The following is an 11,901-nucleotide window of genomic DNA, read 5'->3' on the forward strand; positions in this document are numbered from 1 at the left end:
ATGTCTACCTTATGAAGTTGGCCTCCTGTAGAGTCACGTTTCGAGCTACCTCGGGCATGGAGAAAGACATCGAACTCAGGTTTTTGGTCTCTGCAATTATTGTCATGATCTCTGGCGGAAAGTTAACACGGTATCGCCTATCTCTCTGTCCCTTAATGTCAGGTTTGGCTGGGACGGCCTTAAAATTAGAAAGGAAGAAAACTATTCAGGGAAAATCGGTACAATTTGGCCCGTTTTTGGGAGAAAATAGAATCAAGCCAATACATACCACCTCTCGCTGGGTTTCCTTCGAAATTATGATCAAGACAGGTTTTCTCAATAACAATGGCAAGTTGCGTTCGGTGTCAGCCATCCATAACTTATACTTCTTAACACCATACTCGCTAATTTTTTTTGCCATTTCCAAGTATTTGTTCTTTGCCTTTGTAAAATTTACAAAAGCAAAAATAAATAATAAAATACTTTAAAAATATCACACAGATCTTCAGATAATTCATGCATGTGTATATACACAGGTGGTTCTGACCCCCCTGGCATTACCCACCAGCGCCCCTATTTGAGAAGCACTGGTATATATAGTAGTGAAAAAGTACAGTAACTCACCAATAAGCCCATTTCACTTTCCAATAAATTTGGCATTGTCAGGAGGGGAAGCATGCCACCTTTTATGCGCTGAAAAAGGGAATGTGTCCACCTGACACCTCCTGCTATGGGAGGCTCATTCTTATTAATTTGTGGCTTATCCCTCTTTTCCTCAAATATTTCATTTATACTGTCCACCTGTAACAAAGACAAGTAACAATCAGTAATTCACTAACTATAAAAAAACAAACCAGAATTTTCTGACACTGGTTCAGATCATATAGATGCCAGATTGCTTTGACCTTTGTACAAGGTCTTCAGGATTGTTACAAAATACATGCAAGTGAAGCTTGACAGTGATCTCAACAAACCTCTTTGCAATACTGAGCCAAAACGTCATTTGTCTTTTTCATCAAATGATTATTGATGGCTGGTCTAGAGCGAATGTCTTTGTATTTCACAAGCATTCCAAAAGCAGCGGTTGAGGAGCGCAGTGTCTTGAAGGACTGGTCAATGAAGGCAATAACCTCCCTCTCAATGGCCTGATCAAATACGAATACAAGGTAAAGAAAATCAACCAGTACTGTACATTGATAATATTCTTTGATTTGAATGTAGAATCTACAAGAAATCAAGTAAAAATGCAACTTGAACTTACATAAACTGTACTATTGAAGTTTTGCATGATGATTTTCCAGCTGCTAATCTTACAACTATTGAAAGGATCGAAACTGGATTCCTCAAAAGGCAAGATTAGGTTGTCCACTTTGACCTGCATTTCATCAAAACGTTTTGGGTCCCAGGTGACACTTTTTAACTCTGGGCTGAAGATGTTGTAAAACTCTTCCAAATTCTACACAAAACAAAACAAATATGTCAATATCAAGCTCATTTAAGTTCTGTCATGTGTTAAGTCCTCATGCAGTAGGTGATAAGAACACTGACGTGCAAAACATTGGACAAGTCCTGGCAGATGGCAGCCATGTAATCAGTTTTCTCAAAGAGCTTTCTTCTGTCAAACTCCCAACGTTTACCCGTGCCTCCTTTTTGAATTTCAGCTCGCACTTCAAAGTAAGAGGATTTCCACAATTCCAGAACTTGCTTGGCATCATCCACCTTGGATTTAGCCACATGTCTCTCATCTCTAACAAAAGACACACAATCAGACTTTCGTGATGGGGAACTGGCAACAATTACATTAAAGTTGAATTGCAATTCCACATACTTGAACAGCACATGGATATCAATGACTTGAGCCACACGCTCAGCCAGTTGCCAAACAATGCGCTCCATCAAGGGAACCATGCGCTCATTCCTGTTATAGTGGCAGGAGATTAACCACACGACTTGTAGGCTGTTCATCAGAGGTGGGATGGTCTCTAGAATCACACCGAAGTTTGCTCCTGTAGCCAGATTCTACAAGAGAAAACATCTGGTTTGGATGGTTGAACAATTGTTCAGTACGATAGCCAATAAATGTTCAGATGTCTACTTCATCAAAAATGTTTACCAAATTTGGGTCAAACATATAACTCACCTTGAAATGCCTTTCCAGTGTCTTGAGGAAGCCTACATTTTCATCTGCCTCCAAACTTAATTTAACAAGTTTAGCCACAGTAGCCTCCATAGGGGGAACCACATCCGATTGTGCTTTGGTCAGTATCAGCAAAATCTTCTTTACCACAGGTTGATTAAGCTTTGCTGTCAGAGCACTCAGGATAGAAGAACGCTCTTGCCAAAAAATGATTTCTGCCATTGGACGAGGTGTCTCTGGCTTTTTGAGTTCTTGTTCGTCAATAAGATTGTTAAGATGAGACTTCCAGGTTGTCACATACTGCTCCAGCTCTTCTACCAGCTCTAAATCGTACATCAGTTTAAGGACATCTGGCTCCAGGTCTAGCTCAGGGATGTTCAGTGTAATCTCATCTGCAATAAAATGGTTATTTGTTTCATCATTAGTAAACATTTATTATGTGGCCAGATTGTTTCAGTAGGCACATTAAACTTTTGTACTGGCTTTTTTCTAAAAACCCGTCAAAATTGATGCCAGCAAGAGCTGGTGCTCGACAGCTTTCATGAGTTTGACCTCATATGAGAGGTGTAATAAAAAACATATTTGAGTGCAGGAATCAAACCAAATTGAATAGTTATACCTTAAAATAGATCAGGATATATATTCAATTGTATTTTGCTATCTTTGCCACATTTACAGTAGTGACAAGTCTATTGATATGTATATAAAATGACAATTACTGCATCAAACCGAATTGAATCATTCCCCTTTAAAATGGAATTGTCCTTGAATTGTATCGCACCCCATTTATCGAGGTATGTACCCAATCGGCTTTTATTGGAGCGATGCACACCCCTACCTCATTTAGTAGGAGAGTCCATGAAACCCACTGCATGGACGTCTACACTTAACCATTTTGTCGAGTCATTTCTAAAAAATGCTGTGACTTAGATTAGATCAGTTGTCTATTATTTTTAAATAACAATAAACATACGGAAAATCCATATTGTCATGCACAACTGACACACAATTTACATCCATGAAATGAGGACATCTTATTTCTCTAAATATTTTCCCTTCTCCCGAGACCACTTGATGAAACCGCTGACACAGATACAAAAAGTGACTGCCTGGAAAATGATTATGTGATTAACAAACCTTGAGCTTTAAGCTGTTGAATAGTTATGTTGACCACTCCCAAGAACTTGTGTGTGCTGTTAAGTAACTCATCACGAACGGGTGCTTGATCACTTGGCTTGGTTGGAGTCCTCTTACCACCTTCGGTTTCTTCAGGAGGAGAAGCTTCTTCAGTAGGACATTCTACCTGAGTTTTCTTCAGTTGATGGACAGTCATTAATGGAATATAGATCTAAAAAAAGATACATTGGCATTTTAAGTTGTGTATTTGCTTGGTAGGTTTATAACCTGTACCAAGGCCTCATGGATTTGATTGTGTTCGCATGATTATGCCACAGTTAAATAACTAACTAACTCATTACATTTTGGGGGAGTCTAGATAATCAACCAATGAATATCCATGGTTAGAATAGCTTACATACTTGTTTGTTAGAAGGGTTAGCGGAAACCCAGGCCAGAACAGATCAGCCAAAACGTTCTGGATAGTGAATTCCTTGGTATTGATAGATATTATAACATTTTTAATTCTTCATTTCATATATTAACCATTGTTACACATTATTAACATTTTAATTCTTTATATTAACCTTGTTGAAATGTTTTGTGTCCTGTGCAGAGCAGATGGTTTTGATTTCGGTATAATCTGACCTTAAGGTGGGACATACTATTTAGTCTAAAAAAGTTCCTTCTCAGCGCTTTGTGCGAAAACACATTTGGTCCTTGAGAACAGAATCTGTTTTGAACACGCACCCCTGACTCTGTTTTCACCATCGCTCATGGAAAAGTACCCAGAGAGTATGTTTTGTCTACAAATGAAAGAGAGGAGGTCTTTTAACTATAAGAAGCCATTGTACACGCGGAAGAGGCACATTTCGACGCTCTGAATCCCACCTGTTTAAGTGATGAATTAGAGGCTGTATGAGTGTCCAGAGATCTCTGTTAGATAAAATCATTTTTGCAAAGGTGTTTTTTCTTACATTAAATCTGTCTTCAAATTTTGGAACAAGCAAAGAGGACAAATAATTTCATTCCTCTTTCAGTATGAGACGAGGAAATCCTTTAACTTTTGATATGAATGTGGAAAAACTGTAGCTCCAGGTTCTGTTTATATTTTTATTTTTAAATGGGAAGTCCACCCCAAAATGTTCTTTTCAATAGTATGTTGTATGCAGCCCGACTTGTATAAAAACAGTATTCTGTTTAACATTGTGTTTGTGGAATGTGACAAATAAAGCACCAAAATCCACCCGTTTCATCCATTCCATTTAGTCACTTGCTGTCTGATCAAAACTCAGCTTGTGAATGTCACATGACCAAATTCTGAAAACAGGTGAGTCATGACCTGAGCCCTAAGCAACATTTTCAGTCGACAACAAGTTGCAAAATGGCCGCCCCCTGAGGTGGATAAAAACAGGCGGATTTTGCTGCTGAACAGATTTCACAAACACAATTAATCAAAATGCTGTGTTTAGGCTAGGCTAGTGGCTCCTTGGACATATTATTGAAAATACATTTTTTGGGGTAGATTTGTCTCCTCCATCAACATTAGGGTGGTTTGCCACTGTTGGAGCGCTATACTATATTAGAGAGCAATTCTATTGTCAGCAAAAATAAAATTCGACATTGGTTTTGGGATTCCTCCTCTCTTTCAAATTTGGTTTGTACTATAGTGTATCTTTTCTCTGGGTGTTCCACTTCCTACTTAATACTAATCACAAAAGGTTTTGTATATTCAGGCAAATGTCCAGGATTAACCTAAAATGCACTATAACCTTGAACTTAATTTGACCTTCCCTTTATGAAACTGTTTGTTTTTTGGTACAATTTAGAGTTCCCTCGTAGCAAAATTCAGAACAGGCATTAGATCCATGAGTCAACCAAAACTTTTCCAAGGATGTCCACTTCTGTGAGTCTAACAGTCTTTGTTGCAACCTGCTGAGTGCCCACTACACTAACTGAAAACACCCCGTTTAAAGGCTGAAGCATAGCTGCAATGGTTAGGTGCTGTTCAACAATTGTTGTGGTGTCGTTCAATTGGTCTTATGATGTAAAAATGTGAACAACATGAGGAAGTGGACACTTTTTAGTTCAATTCTAATTGAACTGACCAATTACTGTTTAGGTCAATTCTAGGATTAAACATTTGTGAATTATGCCTGTTAGCATAAAACACAATTAATTGTGACTCTGAGGGAAGGTTCTTTCTGTCCAGTGGTGGTTTCTGTGTATGTTCACCTACATGAACAAGTTTTTTCTGCATTAACTTCAGGATGTATTCGTTACTCCTGACAATCTCCTCGGGAGTAGGCGACCGGTATTCCTCCTCCTCATCATCCGCTTCAGGTGAGGACTCGTCGTGAATTTCTAAACATAATGTTCTCAAAGTTTCTGATATCGAAGATTGCTTCGATTGTCATTTGCAATTAGATGGGCGGTGAAATGGAACTTACCCCCTTCTTCTGAAAAGATTTGTGAGCTCGACTCATCTGGATCCTCGTTAGGATCCGAAATCGTGCCTTCTTCTTGGTCCTCTTCCATTTTCAACACGCTCCCGCGCGTACTGTACTAAGCCTCCGCGGTTGCGCAATAATTTTAAAATTATTTAATCATGGATTCTGTAATTTACGACCCAGGACTTCATTGCAAACACTGATATGTAAAACAAAAGTAACATGTAAAAAAAACAAAACAACAATCTTAAAATAGACCAAAGGGATTCTGTGGTTATACGTCAACAAACTATGTAAGATTGCGTGCCACACTGACGCAAGATGACGCTACGTTACGTGCAAAGCGACACAAAAAGGTCCCCATCAACGAACCTAATTTTGACAGTTTACAGACCGAGTAAAGATAAAACGAGTGAAACGATAACATATATATTTTTTAAAGGCTACTTGAGAGATAACAACAATCAAATGAATGCATTTTTTTTTCAAATAAATCATAAATGTGATATGCCACATCCATGTTTTGTTTCCTGACACATTGGTGTTGGCTTGACTGCAATGATTGATATGATAATGACATCTTTAATATTGTGATCTGTTAATCATTACTTTAATAGTGGCTTGCACTGTCTGTAACACAGGTGACATTGTGGCTTGACTCAAACGGTATCTCCTTGTTGTGAAAGGATGGGAGCCACAAAATAATATTAAACTAAATTTTACTTTATTTTTTTAATGTGGTGCACCAATCACTATACATGAACCAGCAGTTGGAAGAACTTTGCAGCCTAAGTATGGAAATAGGGACTGGTTGCTGAAGAAAGAACTGTTTAGCTCAGGAGCTCTGCTGTATGACGACTCTATTGATGCATGTTGACAAGCTCTTGCTTGTTGTGCATGTGTGAATTCCTGCATATGGCCTGTGTGTACAAAGCTTATTCTAAAGAGTAAACACCCAGGGTAATAACCGTTCTTCTTAAATACTGTACATAACAACGTCACACAAGCGTCTCTTCAGTAATCCTCTATTACAGTACGAGAGAACTATTCCAAGCCTGGCGGATTTGCCTCCAGGGAGTCCCAAGAACTGAAGCAGCAATAAAAAAGAAGACCAAGATTAAGCCTTTAGCCAAAGCCTGAGAATGTGGTTCACCTGAAGAAAAAAAACACACAACACACAAAATAATAATAAGGGGGGGGAAAGTTAATTTTGAACTTGGATAGACTAATCTTAAGTAACACTAACATTTTGCATAACTGAATGTAACTGATTCTTGTCAATTGCATGGTCTCATTTGATCATTGTCCAATAGCCATTATAAAATTTAACCATTATAAAATATTCAGTTTGTGGTGAAATATATATTTAGTGCATGCATATGTATTCCCTTTAAGTCTCGAAACCATTATGAAACGCTTACCAGTGTAATATTTGGTCACGGGGAAGGCAAGCTGAGGCCAGCATACATCATTCCTGTTACAATCATACTCAGTGAAGTTTATCTGGAACCTGAGAAACATAAAGTACAGTACTACAGTTCAATTCACCCCAAACCAGTAAATTGATTGATTGTAAAATGAATTGATGGATCTAATAGCAACATTTATTAAGGGGGTTTTGCAAATTGTGCAATTACCTGGTTTTAGGGGGGCCAGGATGGATAGGGATGTCAATAAAGGTAACTGACGAGGTCACAGGAAACAACTGGGCCTCTGTGGGATCTGCACATGGAGATAAATCACCTCCACCGCAGTCTAACGTCCATGTGGACAGTGTGGACCTAAAATGGTCACAAACAAGAAGAATTACCAGTCTTGAGTCACTGTTATTTTACAGTGTGCAGCATGAATTGAACTTCTTCACACACCGAACTTGTATAGCTTGGATATTCCTTTGAGCATTTCCTTCAGCCGTTTCAGTAACTAAACTCCAGATGTAGATATGGATATGAGATGGAATCCCACTGCATGAACCATCTCCATCTCCCAATGAAGTGCTCGAGTTAACATCTAAAATGTGACAGTAATGCAGAAATATTGCTCATTCCATGATCTAAAAGACACGTATTCTTCATGTGCACTTACAGTTGATTTTGACCCAGTCTGCTTCTGTTTCAGAATTTGGGTTTCCACTGTTTGCAACATAAATGGCTGTTATCAAGTTTTTCTGCAGAGAACCTACAGTGTCTCTGGAGAAGACAAGACATTTTACTTTGTTTAAGCACATGTAGTACATCTTGTTCTCTACTTAACTCATGCTGAGAATCTCACCTGAGGAGATCACACTGGGCCAGGTTTTGTAGGCTGACACGAAAAAGACATCCTGAAGTTGAATTCTCAGCAAACAGAACTGGTTGTTTCTCAGCAGTGAAACACAGCCCATCACGCACTTCACAGCAGAATGAAGAGTTGGTTCTTTGTTAATTTGATTTTAATACAATTAATGCTACCATTCCATTTTTGACTATACAGTTGATGATCAACAAAACAATTGTGATCGTATCACCTGGTTTCCATATATAGATTGAAGTCCTCTGCACAGAGAAAGTATTATTTTGTGCGCTCTCAATCCCAGCAATGACGGGCCTTCCCACTTGATAACCTGTCATTCCAGATGCAGGTGTGTTAACAAGGTGTACCTTTATTTGACAGAAACAAATCTCACATCTTTTCTCAGGATAACACGCTCTCACCTGGATTCCCAGAGTTGGAGTCTCCCACATAATCTCTTGTTAGGAAAATAGCAGAATACCTCGTAGTTAACGCCACTGCAAAGAGAAACTGAATAGGAAACAAAGCCCCCAAAAACAAAAGATACTGATTATGTAAAGAATATGTTATGGGGCATGTATTGTACCTCTTCCATTTAAAATGACTGTCCCGACAGAGCGTATCAGGGTGATATTTGTGATTTGATTTCCTTTCCAGTAGAATGTGTAATCCAAAGCCAAGGTCACATCCTTACACTCCTGGCCCTGATCTGATGGGAAAAATAAATAAATTAATCACATGGGACACAAGTCAGAGTGGCGATGGCACGTTGTAATATTTGTACCTGAATTAACAACTGCATCTGACAGGAAATGGCTCAAATCCACAACCAATTCATCTCTGACTTGTACTGTGACAACACCTACAGTAAAGAGAAATAATTTATGCTGAGCTCAACACAAATGCAGCCAGTTGACTTAACAGACACGTCACTCAGAAACGGTTACTCTTGTGGCTAATTATGACTTAACTTGAAGTGTCGTACCCTGTGTAGTGTGACATAAACAATCATGTATGACGTAGGAGTCTGGCGTGAATTGTATTGGTTTTTCCACCTAGTGTAGTCCTTTTTCAAATAAGGAGGTGCCGTGAGATGCCAGGAGGGCGTGTGTGACCTCACTTTTTTTTTTTTTTAAACCAGAATAAAGTGCAATTGCACATCCATTACAGTAAGTGGCAGAGTGTTTTCATTGTTAGAGTGTGCAAGGTGCATTAGCTCTTCTGCAGAGGTGTATTTACAACAATTTTAGACAAATTACACTTTCTATAGTTGCGGTAAAGAGTTGGCAGGAGTGCGACGTATTTTCTTCTTTTTGGGGGTGGCGTAACAAAAAAATTATTGTGAAGCACTAAGATAGTGTGACATGTCTTGGATGGCGTTTCTAGACATTAACCAATAGTGAGATGAAGTGAAACACCCATCACTTGCTGACCAGCTCCCTTTTCTGCCCGAGATATCTCTCAGGACACAAGTGCAGGTCCATGCAATAGATTGGCTCAGCATGAATTCATGGCACCATATTCTGGTAATCTGACAACGACCGTCGTGAATGAAAAAGTTGACAAAGTCTGAGCTGAGTATTTGTCAATCCATAACACTTTTTTTTTTTTTACAATATCATACAGTTTTTCTAAGATTGAATACATACCCCCTTGTCCATTGTTCACTTGAATCTCCAAGTCTGATGGAAGTGTTTGTAAAGGGAAAGCAGTTGGGCAGGAGTCCAGAAGTGTTACACATTTGAAATTAAAATTCTCCAAAAAGGCAACAGGAGCATTGTAAACACAGTGTCCAATTGCCATCTGTGTGCAAAAAATGTTTTGGTTAGCTTTGGCAACACAAATCATTGATCGTCACGATAACTCAAGACATTACTAACCTGGGGAATAGTGAACAAGTGATCATCCAAAGTAAAAATGGGATTTCCTTGTCTGTAGATATTAAAAACAGGTGCAGACAAAACAGGCTTTTGGAAGGAGGGGCGAGGCTTTGGTATTCTAAACAAATTAAATTAGAAAAATGCAACACATTATCAATTTAGGCAATCAATAATATGACAAGAAATAAAAAAAAACAAATAATTCCATACATTGTGTCTCCATTGTAGAAGAGTCCCAAGTATGGGTTGTTTTCAGGTGGGGAGATGACACAGAAAAATGGAAACCAATCTGGCGAGTCTTCTCTCTGCGCAGAGCAGTGATAGTCTGGAACAGGAGTGAGCTGCCCACCAAAGGGTCCTGGGAGACAGTGTGACTGAAACAGCTTCAACTCTTCTGTCGAACAGTCCTGTTGAATTAAATGCCAAAATTATATCAAGGCTATCAGAGAAGCATATTGTTATTATATTGGCCTGTTTTCTTGTAGGTACCTTGTCACAGCAACAGCGGATATCACATGTTTGAACAGTGAGGTCACATGGACAGGAGCCCAGAGGTTGGTACACTTGATTTGGGATGACCGTTTGATTATCTACAATGGACAGGAAATTGACATTTACGAGTGAAAATTATTACTCTCCTGTAATTAATTTTAAAGCATACAAAAGCAGATTCTGTATAATTACCAAATCCAGGATATGCAGAAATCAGATGAGCATGAATTCTGGCCTGGATCAGCAATGATGCGTGAACTGTGTTACCCACACAGGCAGATAACCGCAAGGTGTCCAGGACACACAGCGGCTTTGGACAGCAGTCTGTTTCGTTGTCACCACACAAATGCAGACTTTTATTCAACCGCAGATTAACCCGTGCATTCTGTGGAATCACAAATCAAAAATAGAAGGGTCATTATACTTCAGCGTCCATTAAAATCACAACAAATGAGTGTACGTCATCATTAGAGAACTGTTTTATATTTTTCTGTTTCGGCTTCATCTATGCATGGGCTGATGACGTATTACAGTTCAGAAATTGAACTAATCTTCCTACCTTTCCAACTAGTTCCTTTGAGACAATCCACAGTGTTTCCTCAGACGCACATGATGGAGACTCAATACTTCCTGTTAATAAACCAACAACCGGCAAAAGTGACCACGCGCACCCAAAATTAAAAATGGAAATATTTAAGTCGTTTTTTTTTGTACCTGATACATTTGATGTAAATACAGTGCGCACATTCAGAGAGACGTTTTCAATGTTTCCAAGTAAAAGTGCTGTGATTTCCGGTCCAGTGGCAATAATGGACGATGGCTGGAAAACTGATGACAATGACATGTATGACTCAACACATAGCCTACTGGCCGTGCGCTCGCATTTAAATATACTAACTCAACTTGGAAAAACCTTATCCTTACCAAGGTTTCTGCTGTCCGCCCAACAAAACATTAGGAAAGATAGGAGAGCCCCCACCATGGTCATTTTATCCAAAGTAGGTTGCGAAGACATTTTAAGTTTAATATTTTACTTGTTGACCCAAATTCTGATTCATCGAACACATGTCTACAAGACTGTGTTGTTAACAATCGCAGTAACATTGAAGATGGAAGCTACTTTTGAGTTTAGCGTCGGCGAGCTGTTACTTAGCGACAACACACTGAAACACGCGGTGACGTATTTTTGAAGCGACTTTTGCATGTTAGCGCGCTGCTAAGGCGAGTTGTCGGTTTGCCGTTGGAAAACGGCGTATCTGTATTTTTTTTAAACACACATTTTAGCACACATTACCACCACCGTATACAGAGATTTAACAGCAACGCCATTTCCCAGGGAGGATGGGTGGAGATAATAACAAAAATCGCTACGCAGTGAATAGACGTAACATCCGGTCCTCAACATTGCTTCCTGTTACAAAATGAGCGCTTAAAAAATGGACAAAGAGCTTATTTAAATACAATGCGACTTTTCCGTTTCAAGAACCGTAAAATTTCCCATTAGTACTGCTTCTATAAATCGGCAATTCTTTTTTTATTTTTTTTTAACTTATCTTATTACTTATCTGACTATTTA

General features: G+C 38.9%; 2 protein-coding genes across 2 annotated transcripts in view; both read right to left on the bottom strand.

Moving 5' to 3' along the window:
• LOC144049258 (dynein axonemal heavy chain 10-like) overlaps positions 1 to 5,758 on the bottom strand; it is a 31,436-nt gene extending 25,678 nt beyond the window's left edge. Inside the window, exons 1-10 of the mRNA XM_077562013.1 lie at positions 5,683 to 5,758; positions 3,254 to 3,464; positions 2,120 to 2,508; positions 1,808 to 1,998; positions 1,528 to 1,726; positions 1,241 to 1,435; positions 954 to 1,124; positions 604 to 780; positions 269 to 421; positions 9 to 178 (exon numbers count right to left, since the gene is read on the bottom strand). Coding sequence (XP_077418139.1) covers positions 9 to 178; positions 269 to 421; positions 604 to 780; positions 954 to 1,124; positions 1,241 to 1,435; positions 1,528 to 1,726; positions 1,808 to 1,998; positions 2,120 to 2,508; positions 3,254 to 3,464; positions 5,683 to 5,718 — 1,892 coding nt within the window. The 5' untranslated portion in view covers positions 5,719 to 5,758. The remainder of the gene's footprint in view (positions 1 to 8; positions 179 to 268; positions 422 to 603; positions 781 to 953; positions 1,125 to 1,240; positions 1,436 to 1,527; positions 1,727 to 1,807; positions 1,999 to 2,119; positions 2,509 to 3,253; positions 3,465 to 5,682) is intronic.
• Positions 5,759 to 6,389: 631 nt separating this feature from the next.
• On the bottom strand, positions 6,390 to 11,722 carry tctn2 (tectonic family member 2). The gene is made up of 18 exons (XM_077562636.1): positions 11,250 to 11,722; positions 11,040 to 11,153; positions 10,885 to 10,955; positions 10,518 to 10,710; positions 10,323 to 10,423; positions 10,044 to 10,240; positions 9,834 to 9,951; positions 9,603 to 9,756; positions 8,738 to 8,815; positions 8,540 to 8,662; positions 8,376 to 8,450; positions 8,189 to 8,284; positions 7,954 to 8,071; positions 7,768 to 7,871; positions 7,551 to 7,692; positions 7,320 to 7,463; positions 7,104 to 7,192; positions 6,390 to 6,835 (listed from the first exon to the last, which is right to left on the bottom strand). Exons 1-18 carry the CDS (start codon positions 11,338 to 11,340, stop codon positions 6,711 to 6,713), a joined length of 2,133 nt encoding a protein of 710 aa, XP_077418762.1. The 5' UTR covers positions 11,341 to 11,722; the 3' UTR covers positions 6,390 to 6,710.
• Between the last annotated feature and the right edge of the window lie 179 nt (positions 11,723 to 11,901).

Source organism: Vanacampus margaritifer, chromosome 3, assembly GCF_051991255.1.
Source record: "Vanacampus margaritifer isolate UIUO_Vmar chromosome 3, RoL_Vmar_1.0, whole genome shotgun sequence".
NCBI lineage: Eukaryota > Metazoa > Chordata > Actinopteri > Syngnathiformes > Syngnathidae > Vanacampus > Vanacampus margaritifer.